The sequence below is a fragment of the Pithys albifrons genome, chromosome 6 (genome assembly GCF_047495875.1).
Source record: "Pithys albifrons albifrons isolate INPA30051 chromosome 6, PitAlb_v1, whole genome shotgun sequence".
Taxonomy (NCBI): Eukaryota; Metazoa; Chordata; class Aves; order Passeriformes; family Thamnophilidae; genus Pithys; species Pithys albifrons.
In genome coordinates this window covers 26227212-26247922 of record NC_092463.1, presented here as the reverse complement: position 1 = coordinate 26247922, position 20711 = coordinate 26227212, and the positions used below count along the sequence as shown (strand labels likewise).

The 20711-nt window shown below is 37.0% G+C and overlaps 1 protein-coding gene across 9 annotated transcripts in view; it reads right to left on the bottom strand.

Annotated features, from left to right (window-relative positions):
* The window catches only part of RALGAPA1 (Ral GTPase activating protein catalytic subunit alpha 1), a 144715-nt gene that overhangs the window by 38876 nt on the left and 85128 nt on the right, over positions 1 to 20711 (bottom strand). For all 9 annotated transcript variants that reach the window (XM_071557915.1, XM_071557917.1, XM_071557916.1 and 6 more), the window contains 5 exons: positions 14968 to 15832; positions 13432 to 13503; positions 12402 to 12525; positions 10746 to 10901; positions 131 to 289 (listed from right to left, as the gene is read on the bottom strand). In XM_071557915.1, coding sequence (XP_071414016.1) covers positions 131 to 289; positions 10746 to 10901; positions 12402 to 12525; positions 13432 to 13503; positions 14968 to 15832 — 1376 coding nt within the window. The remainder of the gene's footprint in view (positions 1 to 130; positions 290 to 10745; positions 10902 to 12401; positions 12526 to 13431; positions 13504 to 14967; positions 15833 to 20711) is intronic.

Genomic DNA, 20711 nt, shown 5'->3' with positions numbered 1-20711 from the left:
CCACTGCCCCTGTCAGTGTTTCAGACACTGCCTTGTTGGAACAATTTATTACACCAAAAGCTCAGATTGTAAACAAAATTCAGGTCACGTTAAACATATGAAGGAAACACAAAAGAAAACAAACCCTTACCTCAGGCTTTTTCATGATCTGGATACTGAACATATGGTTTTTCATGGGATAGATAACTATAAGAACATCACCAAATTCTGTTGGAATTATTCCTCTTCTATAATCTCGAGTGTGCTCTGACCAGACAATGTGTACTTCATCATTTCCTAAATGTCTTAGCTGTAAAATGAGGAATAAAGCCCTATCAGTTTAAATATTCTTAATTAATATTTTATAGCCATACAGATAAATTAAATGTGCATATTTCAAAAGGACAAACCCACTAAAAACAAATGAAGAAAAGTGAGTAAAAACCCAAATTACACTATATTTTTTATAATTTCAGTGTATTAGTTGACAGTTTTGGTTCGTGCTATAGATTTTTACATATTGGTGTCTTTTTTATTTAAATTAACAGATATGTGATTATCTGTTTACTACTGAAAGCTAAAATTTTCTTTATATTATCTCAAAAACGCAAAGTAGTTCAACCTGATTTCATAAAATGTGTTCCAGACTGCCATCACTGATAGGCAGCAAGTTACTAAATTCTATGTGAACTTTTAGACCATATGAATAAACACCTTATGAATGAAAACCATAGTTTAAAAACTATGTATCTGAGCATTTAACCTCATCATTCCCGACAAATTCAAAACTATTACAAACAAAAGGCTTTTAAAGTAGAATAGGTACTGCGTTTTCCATAGCCCCCAAATTAACTAAACTAAATGCTCATCGCCCATGAAACCTGCATACCTTCGTGAAAATAGCACCCCATCCCCTCAAAGCAACTATAAAATGGCTCTTGATCTGGCTCAGAACGGCCAAATGGGTTCCTCAAAATCCATAGTGCATCCTCAGACGTAATCATATAACCAGGTTAAGGAATTTCTTTAATGTTCTGAAATTATCTGCACTGAAGCTCCAAAATGCTCCTTCTGCTAAACATTACCATCTGATAATAAATGTTCACATCATTCAGAGAGGCTTTATGTATACTGATCAAATACATTCAGATTATTAAACGTGAGATTCTTTCCAGGAAGAGGTATTTCTGAAAATTCAAACTGTAATCTCTTTTTATCTCTGAGTGCATCACCAGTTTGAGATGACAATTGTCTCCATCCCCAGTTTTCAGTTTGTTTCCACAGCTTTAGGTGGGCGGAATTCGTCCATCACCTTGATGTTATTCAAAGGACTGCACTGTGAACTGCTGTTAACAGGTAACATAGAGATATCAATCTGAGCATGTACAAGGAGCTATTGTATATAAAAAGGCAACAATTTGCCATACTCATTTTCAGAACACAATTGCACTTCAAGTAAAAGCAAAATGTACATAGTCTTTAGAGGAATTTCATTGCAAGTATTCACTTGTTTATTTGACAAAACCTCCTGGAAAGCTACCTTTGTCTTATCTGGAGGTTTATACCAGTTGTCAGTAGCAGACTATAAAAAACCCAAAAAAACCCCCAAAACAAACCACTAAAAAAAAAGGGAAAAAAAAAGAAAATAAGAAGCTGTCTTTGTTAGCTTTAAATCAGACTGAAAAACAGTCTACAAAAAAAAGGATTTTCTTCAGTGTTGGACTGGGCAAAGGACAGATGGCTCCAATACCCTACTTCTTTGATGCTCAACAAGTCATTTGTTTTGCCTGGACCAGATCGTTCAAAAGTCTAATCTACAATGGCTACAGTGCCTTTGAAGTGAGTTGTTCTTGCCTCTTGTGTAGATGGTGGAGTTATTTTGCAACACTTAGTTACAGGTACTCTTCTGTCAACAGTAAAACCAACCCAAAAAGAACTGATTATAACAACATTCTATACACTGAACTTTACTAGACTAGAATAAAGCCAGGCAGCAACCTGAATGACTGATGTGCAACACACAAACAGCAGCTGCAGAAACCTTGGATGACACTTAACAATGACAAACATCATAAAAAGACAACTAATTCCAGAATTGTTCTGAGAGCCTGAACCTCACCTATCTTACAATCACAGAATCATTTAGGTTGGAATAGACCTTCAAAAAGATCAAAAGGAAAAGATCATCAAGTCTAACTGTTAATGTCAGGCTGCCAAGTCTACCTCGAAACCATTTCTCTAAGCACCACATCTACAAGGCCTTTTAAACACCTTCAGGAATGGTGACTTCACCAATTCCCTGGGCAGCCTGTTCCAGTGCTTGACAACATTTTTTGTGAAATTTTTCCTAATATCCAATCTACATCTCCCCTAGTGTAACATGAAGCCATTTCCTCTAGTCTTGTCTCTTGCTACTTGGAGAAGACTTCCCTCCATATCCTCCAAACTCCTTTCAGTTAGATGTAGAGAGCAATAAAGTCAGTAAGAGCAACAAGAGAGCGATATGAAGCACACTTAGTTGATTTTCCTGGCTATAGCTTGGAGCACTTCAATACTTGATAAGATAAACTTCAACATACACTACCAAAGCCTGAACTGCCAACCACCAAAATCACCGAAAAAGCAACTTCTCCTTCTAACCATTTTGTTTTGTAGCAAAACTTTAACCAAAGAAACCTTGCACTCTGGCACCAGAACACCCTTTTCCATTAATTTTCATCGAATTCTAATTTTTTCAGTTTACACAAGGTTCAGCTTTACTTCATTCTCTTCTAGCATTGCTGTCTAATAAATTGTTATCCTTGGCCTCCTCTCTTTTGGCCACAGTTAATCATCTCTTCTCCAGACATACATGAGACCATTTTCAAAATGGATCAAAGACAAGATCCAAGGGGGGAAAATAAACTCCAGGTTTTTGTTTTAAACTCAGCTCATGTCACTGTACCGGTCTTAAACATAGCCCAAGAAAAGAAAACAACTTGTTGGCACCTTTTTTTTGAAGCATGACAGGAGCAGCAAGCAGGGTTGTCACCTTCTTTACTGGTTTTATCACCAGAGAAATCAGTGACAAATTGCACCTCAGATTAAAAAAAAAATAAAATTAAGATTTCCCATTTTGCTTCCTCAGTGAAGTGACAATCAAACTAGCTGTCAAAATATGACAATGATAGGGTATCAGGGACTTACGGGCTTGCACTTAGAAGCAAGTGAAAAGCTCAGGAGTATAACACTGCCTAGCTCAAGAGAAAGCAGGAGGCAAATCAGCTGGACATGAAATGGTGTGGAATGTAAAAATACATAATCCTAGACTGAGGGATGGCCAACTGACTGCCAAAAAGCAATACACTCATTAGTGCACTGCACCATTCCTATTCAGCAATACCGAAATATTTACTAGAATTATTCCTCCTCTACTTACCGTCTTCAGACTCAGGGACAACAAACTCATAGTCTGTCACAAACCAGTGATGATGACAGTGTACATGCCAAAGAAATAGCTTTAAAATCCAAAGCATACAGATGGTTTAGATAGTGCAGCCTCTTGAGGGCATCACTGCCTCTGAATTTCATTTATCAAAGGTTGCTCTTGTGTATCTGCTACTGATACCTGCAGCTAATCAGACAGGACACCAGTTCCATGAAAGCTACCCAGATGGAGCATCACTGCTGTTGCATGCTTTAACATTATACTGACAGAGATTTTGGTGTGATAAAAGCATACTGTGTGGTTATTTCAGAAGGATTACTGACAAGAGACACATATCTTTGGATGCTGAGTGTACCAAAGTTGTTACTGACTTTTCAATTTCCAAGTCTGCTTTATATCCCCATAGATGAGTGAGAATACATTCTAGGCTAAAAGAACAAACTTCAGAGGAAAGGGAAAGTGAATCAGATTATTTCAAAGTGTTCCAAGTCCTATCAGTTGTATTTCACCTCATGATTACTACCAAAAATGATCTGGCAACAATACAGTTTGAGTAAAATGTAGAATGGCATCTCTGTGCCATATACTGGATTAAGAGTTAAAATCAGATGGTACAAGTAGGCGGGTGATGGTATAAACTATGAATGGTGGTTTATAACAAAATGTGAAGTACTCAGATTCAAAATGAAGAAAGATCAAAACCTTGTTTCCCTTTTGGATGGTCAGACAACTGACAAAAATAATGGACAAGTTGACAAGTTTGGGTGATGCTTAAGTTTGAAGAATAATTAAGTTCTGGATAAGCCATTCTGTTCCTTCTTCGAGATTAGATCAGAAGAGGCTCTGACACTAACACAGTACTTGTTGCTTCTATCAGATGTCCTCACCTTGATCAGCAAGCAAAGGTTAGGAGAAAGCTTGAATGGGGGTAACTTGACTCATCAACAACACTTGATTCATGGAAGAGATCCAATACCTGAAATTGACTTGAAAAGCTTGCCAAGGTCTGCTAGGTTTTGCATAAACTTTTAAGAAAGGAGAATTTCAGATTTGATTTTCTTCTCAAGTTTTCAGTTCCCTATTGATGGACCTTGTAATTGAGCAGTGTTCCATAATCAAGCTCTCCTGCAAGCACAGCAAACATTTGGAGGATCCATCATTCACTGTGATTATTACACCAGAGGAGAATCAGAACCTGACCTCTTTCAACTTTAATCTGCATTCTTTAAATCTTTGTTTTGAATTGGAAACATCCCAGAACTCAGTGTCATGGACAAAACAGGACAAAAATACCAAGGTACAACCACCTCTTCTCACTGAAACCTGAAGGACAGACAGAAACATTGTTTCCCAAGGTATGGTCCCAGGGTTACCTAATAGAATGGGATTTGGTTACACGGAATGGACAGATGTCAAGACCACATACTATGTTAATGCTTACTCAAAACTCACTTCCAGTTGTGTAAGCCACTACATCTTCACATTCATTTCCTGCCCTTGTATTCCTGAATTTACAACTTCATATGTGCACATATCATGGTAAGCATAACAAAGTGCAAATCAGTGCCAGAAACATAAGGCACAACAATAATATAAAGACCTAAAATAGTGTTATACTTGAAGTAACTAGTAATACACTATGGCTGAAACACCTGGAACTACAGGTTACACACCAGTATTCTAACACTCTAAACACAGAGAGTTTATCTAGGCATAAGGCAAGACACAAAATGGAGATGGACAAATGCAAAGAAGCTGTAAGACGGTGTTAAAGACCAGAAAAATGTCTTTTGTATCAGCATTCCTCGAGAATGAAAGTGTCAACACCAGAGAGAGGAAGGTTCAGGGATCAAAACAACAGTTTACGATATAAGTGGATGAATTTTAACTGTGTTTATGGAAGAGCTACATTGCAAAAATGGTAGGTAGGAAAAAGAAGAGTTTTAAGCACAGACTGAATGTAAGAATCCAGAAAGTGGACCAAATTAAAGATGATTTCATGCTATGGGGGCACAAATGACAGGCACAATGGTCATGTTATCTGTGGTGATCTGGAAAGGTGGCAATGAGAAAGAGATTAAGAGCTCTGTTTTAGCCATTTTAAACCTGAGTTGTCGGGAAGACAGCCCTGAGGAGATATCAGAGACAAAGAGATTTTTTTACGCTTGCTTTGAAACTCTACTCCATTAGAACAAATATATAAAAATGACTGAGTGTTAGGTTACCTGAAATTTCAAATTTAACTCAAAATACTTTAAAATATTCTTACTGTATAGTCATCATCATGTGTCAGCTCTCCTAATACATTTAGGTTAACTGAATACAAAAGAAATGTGAAATAAATATAACCAGGAGGGATGATCAAATCTAATTTTGATACATTAGTGTCATATGCTGTACATGTTACAATAGCAGCCAGACTTAATACAAAGCTGCAGGCTATACTGAAATTTCCAAATGGCAGATTGTTCTAAGTGATACCAAGTATAATTGAAGTAATAAACGATAGTAAAAGCAAAGCACACTGTCAGGAAGAATTTAAGTATTTACTTTTTAAAATTAAATGAGTTAGGTTTGGAAAGGCAAGACAAGTGAAATAATGCAGGGCTCAATTTACAGAAAATTCCTTTTATTTATCTGTTGCATTAACCCTTGAACTCTTGCCAAAATTACTGTAATTTCTAATACCCACTTACCTAAAGGAGAGAGAAAAAAGGCTATTATATTTTCTTATGATACAACAGCTAGCCTCAACTTTTTTCTTTTTCAAAAATGAAAGTGTTTATTATAAAAAGAACAGAAGAAGCATAGCTATCTAAAGTAATGGCTTAATGCAGCTACTTTGGTCCATTAAATGTAAGCAGCATGGCTGTCTGCAGTACCCTCTAGATGAATTTTGCACAAAACTTTGCCTCCACAACTATGGTGTGTTTGGGTTTTTTGTTTGTTTGGAGTTTCTTAAGCAACACACGTATCTAATTATAACTCCAAAAAATACTGTATTCATAATTTACATTTACAAACCTTCAAGTTTGCATTACATGTTAATAACATAATAAAGAAACACCCTAGCTATAAATACCAGGAGCTGTAAACCCTTTATGTGGTTAGAATGATGTCAAGCGCAACTTAGTATAGAGCAATACAACAAAAACTCAAGATCAATTGGCATTCCAAACATTAACAACATTAATACTTTTAATTTGTGTACTATGCGTATAATATTCTCATTTATAGTGCCTTCACTTCTCTGGGAAGTTCTTCCTAAGGAAAGAGGAACTAGAGAGGTGATAGGCTGCAGAGGCACCTACATGAGCTTTCTCATTCTGTGAGCTGAGACTTATATGATCTAGTCTTAATACTCTGCAAATTTGCTCTTTTAAGGGTAGTGTAAATACTTCCTACTCTAATCTTTAATTGTAAAAACCCCAGAATGGATTGCATTATCAGCATTAAACATTTAATTGACTATTTTCAAATCAAATACCTATTTTATATATGCATTTCAATGTTAAGTTCCTTTATATATTCAGCAGATTTTCATCAGTTCTTGAATTCATGTGTTTTTTTGCTCTTGTTCACATCTTCAGAAACAAATACTTTAGAGGTATTAAGACTCTTAAAAGTTTTATTTACTACTCTGTAAGACTGATGGAAAATAAGTTTAAAAATGGCTCAGTCCCTGAAACAGCAGAATCTTGATTTTGCAGTGGCTTAACTGGCAGGAAGAAGTTTCATTTTAATTTAATTTAATTTCCATTTATAAGACGAACCTATCATGTACCTCTAGGCACATTTACAAAATAAAAAACAGCAGCAGTTCAAAGCCAGCTACTGCAAGTTTGCTTGGTTTTCTCCTATTGAATACAAGAGACAAAAAAAAATCACATGAAAGACCTGTAGAGAAGCTCAAATCTCAAATTTGTCTGGAGGTCATGAACAGTACATGCACTCAGAACAATTACAACTGTTAGCACTCACATGGCTCTCAAACAATTTTGACAGTGTGTGTGAGCTGAATAGGATTTCATAAAACACATTCCTTTTGCTGATGTGTTCAGTCCAAGCAGCATGAGTAGCTGCAGAACTAGTAAATGAATTAAGACTGTTTTCACACTCATGTCTCCTGATACCACTTTCTGGTTTCTCCCAAGATGTAAACTTCAGTTGATGTTTTTCTCAAGTTTGGGATAAATTCCGTAACATCTCTCTCTGGCATTGGTTCCTTGATATCTTATGCTTGTTCCCATGCAGTGTTTACTTGCTGAGTAGGAGCACTAAAAGTCTCATTCGCTCAATCTCCTTTACTTAGCCTATCATCATTAAATACACATGAAATGAACAGCTTTGAAACATGTCTCTATTAAATTCAATTGGAATGGGCCAAAAGGTGTCATGGAAGGAGGAGAGAGATAAAGAGTGGCTCACAAGCCTCCATTCTTGGGAAAATGTGCTTAGAAAGAACAAAACCAACACACTGAGGAAAAACAGGAAAGAAAGTCACAGAAAAATAAAGTAGCTTGATTAAACAGTTGACTAGTAGCTGAGCCAAAAATATAATCCCAGTCTTTTGATATACTCTACATATCCATACAGACCTCAAATATTCCAAATCACTGACAGTGAGACTGTGAGTAAGGAAGGAGAGAAATACACCTGCAGCAAGCTGGAGTTGTTAAAAAGTCCAGCCGGCACAATTTTCACAAGTTGAGTCACAGGAGGTCTGGACCAGCGCTGAACCTTGCCTGGCAGGAACAGCTATATCTAGATTCAGGATGTTTTGTGGTGGTGCGTATTTCCCTCCCCTCTTCTTGGGCTGCACTATCATCTTAGAAATGCTTGTTAGGCTTAACAGTAGCTGGGCTAAGCTCCTCCTGAGTTTGTAAGAAAAAACCAGTTTGATCTCAGGAACTTATGCTGGCTAACGAGCTCCTATTTTTTAACAGCCTTGGAAACTTACTTTTCTTGCCTGAATAACAACACAGGTGGAACAATATTTTTGTAATTGAATTTTCAAAGACAGTTACCAACTCAGATTGTGGATAGGATGGAAAATTACTATGACTGGAATCACCTCTCTTGCAACTCCATAAACAGCAGTCCTAAGTGGGACCTTTTGAGCATTCCTGGACCACCAGTGGGCTGCAGTCAACAATCTCCCTCTGAGTGGGACACCTCCCAGAGCCAACGCAATCTCAAGTTTGCTACACTCGGGGGACCACCACCAATAGAATCTGGGCTGATGCTCCCACTTCTCAAGGATCAACCCTTCACGTTTGAGAAGATGCAAAAGTGTCTGACATATTTTACTGAACTCGAGGCAAATTTTACCTTGTACATACTGTTTTAGGTCTGCGTGTGTGTGTGCATGCGAATCCGCTGTAGCAAATGTACTGTGAATGTTGCTCTCTTAAATTCATAAGTACTTTAGATACCTAACTATGTTAGGTCTATAAGTGAATTATTGTTGTGCTTATAGTAAATTCCATGGAATCTTTTATTAAATTATTTAAATTAGGCTATTGTTTAAGTGCTGTTAAAACCTTTAGGCCTAAACCGTTGTTCAAGTTTGGCAAGGGTGTTCACTGAACTTTGTGACTCAACATGAAGATCTTTCTCATTGCTTTTTATCCTTACCCTTTCCAATCCTTACCCTTTTTTCATCCCCAGCCTCCATGTAGATCATATTTGGTTGATCTTAGTTTCAGACTGAATAATTTTAGATTTTAGTCTGACTTTTCTGTGTGTGCTTTAACCATCACTAGTAATAGACTGAACCTTGCCAATGAATTTTGTCATGCTTTCATTTTAATATTAAACCTGCTTTTGCCAATGCCTTTGCTGGTGGTTCTTGGAACAACCTAAACCACTAATTTGTGATGTGCTCCTAGAAACAGACATGAGATCTTGCCTGTATGTTCTGATGAAGCCCACAGCATTTTCAAATAAATCATTATTAATTATTTTTCACTGGGACCCATCCTTCCCCTTGCCAACACTTTGTAATGCTCTAATTCAAACAGATTATAAACAAACATTTAAAGGGTAATTACAAGCTGTGTTTTACTAAATCAAGTTTCTGTTTAAAAAAATAAAGAAGCTGAGTCACCTAGAAACAAAAATACACACTGTTCTATACTAAAACAGTAGCGACAATCTTATTTTAGTTATTTTTGCTACTAAGCCACTTTTATAAATCATTTAACAACCTAAGTACTACCCTGGCTCTACCTCAGGAAATAAAGAACAGAAAGGATGCAGCATCTTAGGCATATAAGCAAAAACATTTTTAATTAAACTCCCCACATCAACCAAACCAGTCTAAGATGCAACACTGAAAATTTAGAACTCACAGTCAGTCTGTAATAAGAACAATAATATTTTTTCTCTTCAAGTGGAACACAAAGAACAAAAAAGTCATTAATAATTGAAGCTTGCCAGAGGCATGGCTATTTCTCTCTTTACTGACTGTCTACTGTCTAATTTAATTACAAGTATTAAACTCCATGCTGAGGTCAACCAGCTTCAGTTCCTTCAATATTACACTTCAACCAGTGCTCATTAATGTGTCTACTGAATGGATTAGCACATCTGACGATGTATATATGCAGGACAGGGGGACAGTCTAATGATAGCTAACTGTTCATTTATAATAGAACACATGTTTGAGACTGTAACTTATTATCACTAATGTGGAATTTATTAAATTCTAAAGAAAAAAATACCAATACAGAAAACTAATTTTTTCTTAACGCAGCTACAAGAGATTGTATCACCGCTGAGCATCTATGCCTGCTCCAAGACAAAATACCTTATATACAATGAACATTGTCTTCATATTTTTAACACATTTTTGAAAGGAAAATTATTTTAATAGCCAGTATATGACCCTTAAGTGAATTAAAAGTCATCTTCAAAAGTACTCACCACATATTTATTAACTGGCATTTAAGATCTCAAGGTACTGAGACATCATTCACACGTAATGCTTTTTCTTCTACACCAACCATTAGCTCCCTGCATTTTCCCCCATTTTACATGTGTTCCTGTCAACAGTTGTGATGATGGCAAAAATCACCAGTGTGGTAAAATTAGAAATTGATACAGAATAATCTATACAGCTTAAGCTACTTCAGTAAAATATCAACTATTATCAGGTAAAGATGGTATGATATTTTTTGGTTGGTTTGGTTTGTGGGTTTTTTTGTTTGTTTTTGTGGTTTTTTGTGGTTTTTGTTTTGTTTTGGCTAGTTGGGGTTTTTTTAAAGTTATGGATGTTCTTTGACTCTAATTTCTCTGAGTTTATTACCAAAGGAAACTCTGTTACTCAGACACCCACCTTTTTTGTTAAAGAGTCATCTGAATCAGAAGGCATTCTTGTTGACACATGGAACATTACTTCTACTGTTGAGGTAGCAAAGTATGGAGTGGTCAATCCAGTGCTTTTGTTTTTTTGCAGTCCTCCCATAAAGCCACAATGGTTTGTGAGATTTACCTAGAAATAAAGTCCAGGAAACTTTACAAGAAAAAAATTTGCAGGTGACACTCTTTATACTTTGAAATGCACTTTCAACTGAACTTTTAAAGTGAAGAGTCTTTTCACAACAGTACAGTTATGCTTTATTCTGAAAGACAGGAAAACAACTGCAAACCAATTGAATGCTGTAGCATTATGTATTCCATGGCCACCACAGAAGCTGCTGGGAAAATGAGGTCAGAGAAGAAGAAAGGTTGTGAAAATAAATATTCACTGCATTATTCCCTGATCACTTGAGTGTAGTCACTTACATATGCTTTTTGAATTTTTTAAAATTCTGTGATACTACATCAACCTTGACCTGAGCTCTGAAGAAACCCTGTAGGAGAGCCAATTTTAAACTGTGTTGTTACCTTCCATATATTTTCTTTGAGAACTTTTCATTCTGTGAATATGAAAAAAGAACACAGGAAACTAATCGATAATTATTTGTCTTTCTGATACTACAGGATCCAGAATTTAATGTTAAGCTGTTAAAATATTAGATGTCTCATTATGGAATGTTAATCCAAATTGCCAACTCTTTAAACTAGCTAATAATGCCCAAGAGAATTAAATCACTAAGGAAGGGTGTTTCAAGGTACTAATGTGTTTTTGTTTTCTCCTGAATTTGGGAAATAAACATCTCTGTTATGGGAGTCAGCATGTTACTACCAGTTTTCCTCTGTTCCTGTATAAAATTCAGTCATTATCCACAGAGTTAATCTAGTAGTGCTCTCATATACCTAAGGAGTAAAGAAACACAAAGAACAAATAAGACAGACACTCATGTGGACACTTCCAATGAGCACAAACTGCAAGAGGAACAAAAAAACTGCAGCGCCTTATGCAGTCAGCCAGGAGCAAGAGCCATTACTGTATTCTGTGCAAAAGTGCCAAATTGAACTTTAAAGTGGTAATTAATCCTCTGTGGAAAGAAAGGATGCAAAAAAGGAAGTCCTTGTAACAGTTTCGAGCAAGTGACTAAAGAGCTGCAGGTCCACATAGACGATGGGATACATCACATTATTCCTGACTGCTGGAAGAGCAGTAGAGTGGAGCGTGTGAACTGAGAGATGCCTACAGACATGCAAGAATGAGGGAGCATGCGAAAAGCTGCTCATTTGTACTTTTTGGAGTCCCAAATTTGAGCAAAGCTCAAACTTCAATGGACTTAACATTTTACAAGCTTACAGGGAAATCAAGATGCCTCCTAATCAGACCATGAAAGCCAAGTACAGGACTGCACATTAAAGAATTACCTTTGCCTGCACAAACTTTCTTAAATTTTAAGAGCTTAAATTTAAATAGCTAGTATTGCTAATGAAATTAAAACAGACATTCTTCCCTACATTCCATTTTCAAACCAGTGCTCTTCAGTACTTGTGAGTAATGCAGAAGAGCCAAAGACTCAATATATAAAGGGATATGTAATCTTCACTGTAAACAAACCTAGGATAAAAACATGTTAATAAATACCTCCCAGCCAAGACCAGCTACAAAATCCTCATAGGCTTGACTTCCCCCAGTATTCGTAAGAATGGAGTGCTTATCTTCCTGTCCCTCAGCAACATAAAACACTGCAATCTTGTGTGTCTCTCGGCTGTAAAACAGAGAATGGTCACTGCATGAGAGTGCCCTTACTAACACAACCACAAAATATTCAAACAATACAGACAGAGCAGGGCTCTTAAAGCATAAAATTATGTAGTGGAATTAAAGTACAACTATATGGCTTCTTTTTGGATCATTCTCATTCTGTCTTTTCTATTCTCATTTTCTCTTAGAGCCTGGAGTTTTGCTACACACAACAGCATTTTCTCCCTTTCATCACTTCTAAGATGCAGGATGGTGCTGGCTGTACCAATTGTTAACGGAATACCTGGACTTACGAAATGGGCAAAACCTGTATTGCAGGCATTATCCACACTGCACTGCCCATTAACAACAGTGCCTTCTGAACGCTGTGCTAAATGCAGCTTATTCAAATGAATGAAGAATCTTTAAGTAAATAGCAATGTCTTCTGTTCAAAGCTTGCTGTTAGACACTGGAGCAACTGAAGGTGGTTTCCCACACTTCTAAAATCTCCAGTGGATTTAATTTCAACTTACAAAAATAACTCAATTTTTAATTCTGTGCTATGATTCCAACTAGAGTTCTGTGTCTTCAAATACCAGGAGCATTAGAGCACAGACAAACAATTAACTAAAGCTTAAAATGTGGAGACTTTGATCTGTCCGTTTTAAAACTATTCAATGTTGTGCATATTCAAATGCTCATAAGTTATTTTGAAATTTGTTTATCTCATGGTATTCTACTTGCAGAATTTCACTCTACAAATTACACCAATATAACTTCAATAACACAAATAATACAGTGCAAAATACAATAATAATTTTAAAAATTATTTAAAAAAACAAGCTCAGCTCTCACATCTATGCAATTAGAGGCATTTAGAACAAAGGCACACTTAAAACAAATAAGTAGGCAGTCATTAAAAGAATTTACCATTGTCTTGAGTCCAAATTTCTGAGTTCTCGAAGTAACTTCTCATTTTTCTTTAGGAGATGAAAGCTCCTTCTAAATAGAGAAATTTGTAACTATTTCATCACTTGTTCACCAATGGATACAGAACAGTACAAGAAAGGTACAAGAACACTTTCAGGTCCATTCAAGAGCAGTCAACAAATGCTTTTGTCTTTTCAACAGTCCTTTCCTAGTATTTAAAATCTAAGATATCTTTAAAAAATACATGCCATTTTTCTTACTCCAGGAAATCTTCTATACTCTATATAAATCTATATTATAGCCATGAGTACAACTTTTATTTCTTTCCGCTTTCTTCAGCTGACCTACTGGATCCAACTGGGATCCATCGCTTCTCTACAGAGTAACAGGCAGAACTCCTTCTGATGCATATATAAGCTGTACATGTTACTGGGCCATAATATATATGCTTAGTGACAGAAGACACTCCCATTAATCTACTATTGTAGGGAGTTGGTGCATTAAACTCAGAGCTTTTGCTATTCTGAATTGCAGAAGAGAGCAGAACAAGCTCAGTAGTCACCCAGACAGCTGTAACAATTTAAAGAAAAAAACAAAGCAATATGTTAGAGCAAGAAAGGCAGTTCTAATTTCTTTTCAACTGTGTTTAAGATGTTTCTCACAAAACACAGTGGAATGAGACTAAGAGCAGTACTGTTCAAAACCAGGCTGCCTTGAGGAATTAAAGACCCAAATAAAAAGGGCTGTAACACCAAAATTGTGTCCAATTCCAGCTGTATCTCAGTGACACAGATTTTTTTTTTTTACAGAATACCCACTTCCCTTCATAGTAAGGAAATATTTCAATAACTCTGGTATGAAATTTTGACAGCAATGGCAAAAGAAGATTTCAGAAAGACCCACAAATTCTAGGATGCTAATATTTGTACATACCCACATGCATCTGCAGACATGCACAAAGCTACAACCCCACAAAAATAATAATGTAAACAGAGACATTCCTTTTGTAACTGAACATGGCTTCTCTCATGTTGTTCTAAACAACACCCAAGCAAGGTCAATATTGAAATAAGTAGTAGGGGACACGTTTTTCATTAGCTAACACAGATGCAAGGCTCTAAGGCTGCATGCAAACATGCTCTTAGCAGGCAAAGTAGCAGGACACTGCCTAGTGACAGAACAGTTGAGAATATTACACTTTCTGAGTCTTATCCTGGCACAGAAAGGTAATGATTTTTGGAGGAACATAAACGGGAAGCAAAGAAAATACATCACTCCTTCAATTTGACTTCAAACACTGTTCTAAAGAAAGAATATAAATCACAACAAAGGCAAGAGGTTCCTCCTTTCTGTCTCTCTAAATGAGAGGCTGAAATGCAGAAGAAAGCTGCCATTTTGCCCTTAGTAGCACATCTCTTCTCTTCTTTTGTTAGGGCCTGGAGTATTCTTGGATTAACAAATTCTACGATCAGCTACTATTACATGGTAAGAATAGCACAATTCCTTAAAAGAAAGTTAAATTGTGAGTCTTTTTACCTTTTATCCCATGAATTCATTCCTAGTATACTGAGAAGTAATCTGCAGTAGTAAAATGCTGACTGGGACTTTTGTGAGGTTGGCTCATCCTGCTCCATAGCCCTCATATTTACATCATTGAAATGCTTTTCAACAAACTCCCTCTCTTCTGTGTGCTGTTTCAGAATTGCATTGATGACATCGTTCTCCTGTTTCTCTGAGATGCAGACTGGTTGGGGAGCAGGGATGTTGAGTGAGACACCAGTTCTCTGTAAGCATTCAGGGCTGGTAACACCTAAATACTGCAGAAGCTCATCAAGGGCATCTTCTTCATCCCTAATTGTATCCCATGTTGGTACAGTGTCTCTAAATTTCCTTTTTACTTGGAGCATAATTCCATCCCTTGCAGATACATCCTCCACGTGCTCAAAAGATGAAAGAGCATCTTCTGGTTTATCTTGCTGAGATAACGAAAGTGCAAAAGATGTTTGTTGTGAAGATGCACATAAAGATGACGGTCCATACAAAATGGCTGAATCCCATGAGTACTTGCCAGAGAGATCACGCACTATAATTCTAACGTTTGAATTAGCAGATGCAAGTCCAGCAGAAAGTCCTCCCCCAGGCATGTTGTCTTCGGCTTGAATTTGTATGCAAGACACCAAGGAAGTATTGTTTAATACAAAAAATTGAAGATTTGGGTTCTCAAAAAGTTCAGGAGAAAGCTCAGGACTTTCACTGTATGGATTGTCGTTGTTTTCACACACTTGGCTAGTTAGCATAGCAGGACCTCCACTCATAGGATAGTGGCCTAAGTGGTTGACTAGATGTGTTATCACAGTACGAGCAGCAACAGAAATTAATCCTTGTTGCATATGAGTTTTCACTGAAAGAGAAAGAGCACAGGTTTTAAAAGAAGAGTTCAGAAAACAACATTGAGATTTCTTTCGGTCTCTTCATGAGTTTTAAACAAAAGATGAGCACTGCAAGCTTAGGATACCTCTAACTCAGAAATGGAAAATATGTATTTTGATGAACATTGGTCTTGTATATAAGTAGCATGAAAAATCCTAAGACGGGTAAAGCAGCATCTTCATTATTTAATGCCTACCATACCTCCTTTGTTTTCAGCTTTGTTCTTCTGAAATACACTATTTCTTATCTAGTGAAAATAAATCTTAAATTGCTGATGAAGTAGAGATCTTAACTGTGTTGCAAGATGCCCATTCCAAGTGCAGTGTATTTTTACGTTTATACACATCATTACATTGAGAAATACAAAGGAACATAGATGCACAAAAGGTCTAATCCATCTTAATTTCCCCAGGGAGCTGTAGGTTAGCTTGAGAATAATACTGGATGATTTTAAAGTACAAAATCAAAGACCAGGCTGACTATATTGAACAGAATCTAACATGAGCAAAATTTTCAAAGAGCAAATCCCATGCCCTGACTGCATTTTAAGAAGGTTCAGGCTAGAAAAGTTTGGGAGGGAGAAAGACAAGTTAATTGTGCCCATTTTATGTGAAATTCATCCTTTGAGGTGCACTGGTAATTCAATATGGTTTTTCCTACCTCCTTCTTTGCTGCATACCTTCCCACTTGAATGTTATGTCATCTAAATTCATGAAAGGAATTGCTTAAAGTTCATATCACATCCTACTATCCCAGTACTATACTGCTATTGAATTATTTTTTATCAAATCCACTATACATTAGCCATGAAGTACAGAGCTGGTCAAAGTGGTACTGCCAGACAGACATCCCTCCACTGGTTCAGAGGACCCAAACACAAAAATATTACACTGTAGAAGAACACAGGTAGAAGAGGGAACAAGATCAATATGGCAAAGTACACATTTCTATAGCCTCTCTCTCATAACTGGGCTTGGCTGCCCTAAATCTGGGATTAACCATGGGAAGACAAAACAAGCTGTACTCCTCAGGATTACATCATGTGTTTTAAACTACACTAAACATTGAAAACTGCTGCAAACACTTCACAGCTTTCTCACTAAAAATCCACCAGACCAGAACGTTCTGATGATGTTATTTTTTCCACTGATGAGAGAATGCAACCTCTTTGCTGTGTAAGTAAGGTATAATTAACTCATCTCCTTCTATGTTGCGTCTTTATAAGCAACAAAATCTAATGTTTAATAAACAAACTTATTTTTGCAGTTTAAAATGTTTTAATTGGTTTAGCTGGAAAAATAAAGGCAAATTTGTATTGTGTACTGACTGCTCTTACAGATCTTCAGTTTCTGAAGATGGATGCATTCTGCATCTGCAAAAATAAACCATTAGTATACATTTGCTTTTCTTTCCCCCACAAAGTTTGGGTAGAGCATGTAAGAGACATTTGGGATTCTGGCTCTCCTCTACCTTTAGGAAGCACTACATCTGAAGAGCAAAAGGGAAATATTTCACCCAGTTAAGAGTTTCCAAAATCAACATAATATTTATACAGTTCCAAAACTCCTATCTATTCAAGTATTTTAATAAATTAAAGCCTTAAAAATTAATATAAACAAATTAGATTTTTTAATTTTTATCTATAGCCTACTTGGCATTTAAAATTTACAAACACAAACACATTCAGTAATGCTGAATTAAGTGTCCAGATATTGATAGCATAGAAAGAAGTTAAGTTATAGTGCCATCTGCTGAAATGTAAGAAGGAATTGGAAGCAGATTTCATACAAAACAAAGAGAAAATAAGTTGAATGCTTGAAGAAAAATTTATTAGCACAGTATTGATTAGTGCCTGGACAGTGCAGAGGCTGGCCCATCTCTTTCATGATATTTATGCCAAGTATTTAGCACTTGGCACTGCACAGATAAGTAAGGTAATACTTTTCTCAGTTTCCTAGGGGCAAAGACATGTAAGTTTTCCAGATACCTGAAGTCCTACCCTACGTAGATTAAATGCCTCTGCTAAGTTTTGCTGAGAAACTTGAAGACATAAGAGGCACCTTTCAGCATCTAAGTTACTACTATTACTGCTGCGTGGCAAAACCTAGAGATCTCAAACCTCACCATGGTGGTTTAGTGGCTGTGTGCATGAATTTACTCCCTTAGGAGCCTAAGGGACATATGGAAAAGAAAGGTGACATAGTGATACCAAGAGTGGAACAATGAATTTAAATTCAGAAGGTCCATTCTCAGTCCTAACACAGCCTTTTTCTGAAACCTTTACTCTTTAATTAAAATCATATATGTGTCATTGTCTCTTTTATAAAATGAGAGCAGTACTTCTCACTGAGGGTTCTCTCAGAATATTGTAGCTCTAAAAATGACACTGAAAACTTAAATTCAAAGTATTAACAGAAGCATACTGAAAAGTAAACTGTAAAATGCAACCTGTTATGTTAAAATAAAACAATCTTGAAACATTTTTGCCACACAGCAAATCAGATTTTGTCAATGTTTTCCCTCAGGAACAAGTGGACATTCAATCTATTAAAACTCTTGAAATGAGTATCTAAACATGCTTTTTTTTCTGGAGGGCACATCAAATATGAAATAATGCAAACCATCACAATTTTACCAGAAATTGTACAGACTACGCCATATCGTTACACATTAAGGTAGTCCAGGCTCACTGCTTTGTTGGCCTTTCTTCCTGAGGGAACACATCACTGCTCTCTTTACAATGGTACTGCCTCTGGCTTGGGCAATATAATTGATATATGTACATGATCCCTTGTGTAATTACTAGAAGCATGTTATATTGTCTTTTTTTCTCAGTCCCTGAAATTACCTCTGAAGGTCCATCACCACTAATTTGTATCTCTGGCATGACTGAAGGAGACCTGCATTTCCTTAAGATGTGTTGTTAACTCTTTCATTCAACTTTAGCTGAATAGTTTCAAAACGACTACAGTTATGTAGAAGGAAAAAGTGATGATCTGAGGGTGGAATTTAACTCTCCTCATCCTTTTAGCCATCTAAAGAATGATGAACCTGTACAGACTGATTCATCTCAAATTGGAGCAATGGGATGAATCACTCTCTGAAACTCTTCTTTTTTCTTCATTTAGAGGGAGTCTGAGTGCTCTGCTTCACTTAATTACCTATATTTTACAGTAGTTTAAGCAAGTCTCATTCCTTACTAATTTTAAAGTTTAGCTATATAGATATGTGACTACAGAGAACCTAGCTCTAGAATATCCCCCACAAAACACAAACTGTGCTAATCCAGATGCACGATGTATATTTTTTTTAAAAGTATGCTTCTTTTTTCTCCTTTCAGAAAAAAGGCAAACCCCAAAGTTTTAAAAGAAAACTACTTTTAAAAATAAAAGCTAAGACTTAACATCAGGTGAGGAAAACTTTTTCATTAGAAATTCAAAAACATTAGAAAAAAATGATCAATCTATGCAAAAGAGTTTAAAATATCTCTGGAGAAACACAAGTAATGGGGGGAAAAAATCAATGAAATCAATAACTGATAGATGACTGTGTCTATGTAATATTACTACTACCTTCCAATCACAACTATCTCTAACATATTTGAGATCTATGAAAAACTGGGTTTCAAAATGGTTTTGCCCATAATTACAAAAAAATTCTCCCTCATATATGCTTCTGGTCCTGAAACGAAAAGTAAAAGTTCAGAAGTTAGCAGATCATGGCACTAAGCAGTCCATGTTAAATTGTGAATATCTAAGCTGGCTAGTTAGGTGCAGTTAATTAGCACAGTGGGTTTGTGTAGCAAGCTTTTGGTAGCAGAGTGGCTACAGGGGTGACTTCTCTGAGAAGCTGCTAGAAGCTTTCCCTACATCTGATGAAGACAATGCCAGCCAGCTCCAAGTTGGACCTGCTGCCCAACAAGGCTAAGACAACCAGTGATGGTAGTAATACCTCTGGAATAACATAGTTAAGAAGGTAAAAGTTATTGGACAGAAGCAAATTGCAGCCAGAGAAAAGAAGAGTGAGAGTATGTGACAGAAACAACTCTGCAGACACTGAGGTCAGTGAAGAAGGTGGAGTAAGTGCTCCAGCCACTGCAGCAGAAATTCTCCAGCAGCCCATGGTGCAGCCCATGGTGAAGCAGGATGTGCCCCTGCAGCCCATGGGGGTTCACAGTAGAACAGATACCCACGTGCAGCCCATGGAGGACCCCATGCTGAAGAAGATGGATGCCCAAAGGAGGCTATGACCCTGTGGAAAGCCCATGCTGAAGCAGGCTCCTGGTAGGAATGGTGGTGCTTTTGAGCAAGGAGACCATGCTGGAGTAAGTTTGCTGGCTGGACTTGTGACTCAGTGGAGGACCCAGTGGGGGCAGCCTGTGCCTGAAGAACTGAACCACATGGAAGGGACCCATGCTGGAGCAGTTCATGAAGAACTGCAGCCCGCGGGAAAGACTCATGTTGGAGAAGTTCATGGATTGTTTCCTGTGTGAGGGATCCTACGCTGCAGCAGGGAAAGAGTATAAGGAGTCCTTTCCTTGTGGAGGCAGAATTGGCAATGTGTGATGAACTGACTGCAGCCCCCTAATACCTGCACCCTGGGGGTACGGAGGAGGTAGAAATTCATGATAAAGTTAAGTCCTGGGAGGAGGAAGAGGTAAGGGTAAGGTGTTTTTAAGTTTTGGGTTTATTTCTCATTATCCTATCCTGACTTACTTGGTAATAAATTCAATTAATTTCCTCAAGGAGAGCCTGTTTTGCTCGTGAAGGTAATTGGTGAGTGATATCTCCCTGTCTTAATATCGACCCATGAGCCTTTCGTTATGTTTTCCTTCCTCTGTTCAGCTGAGG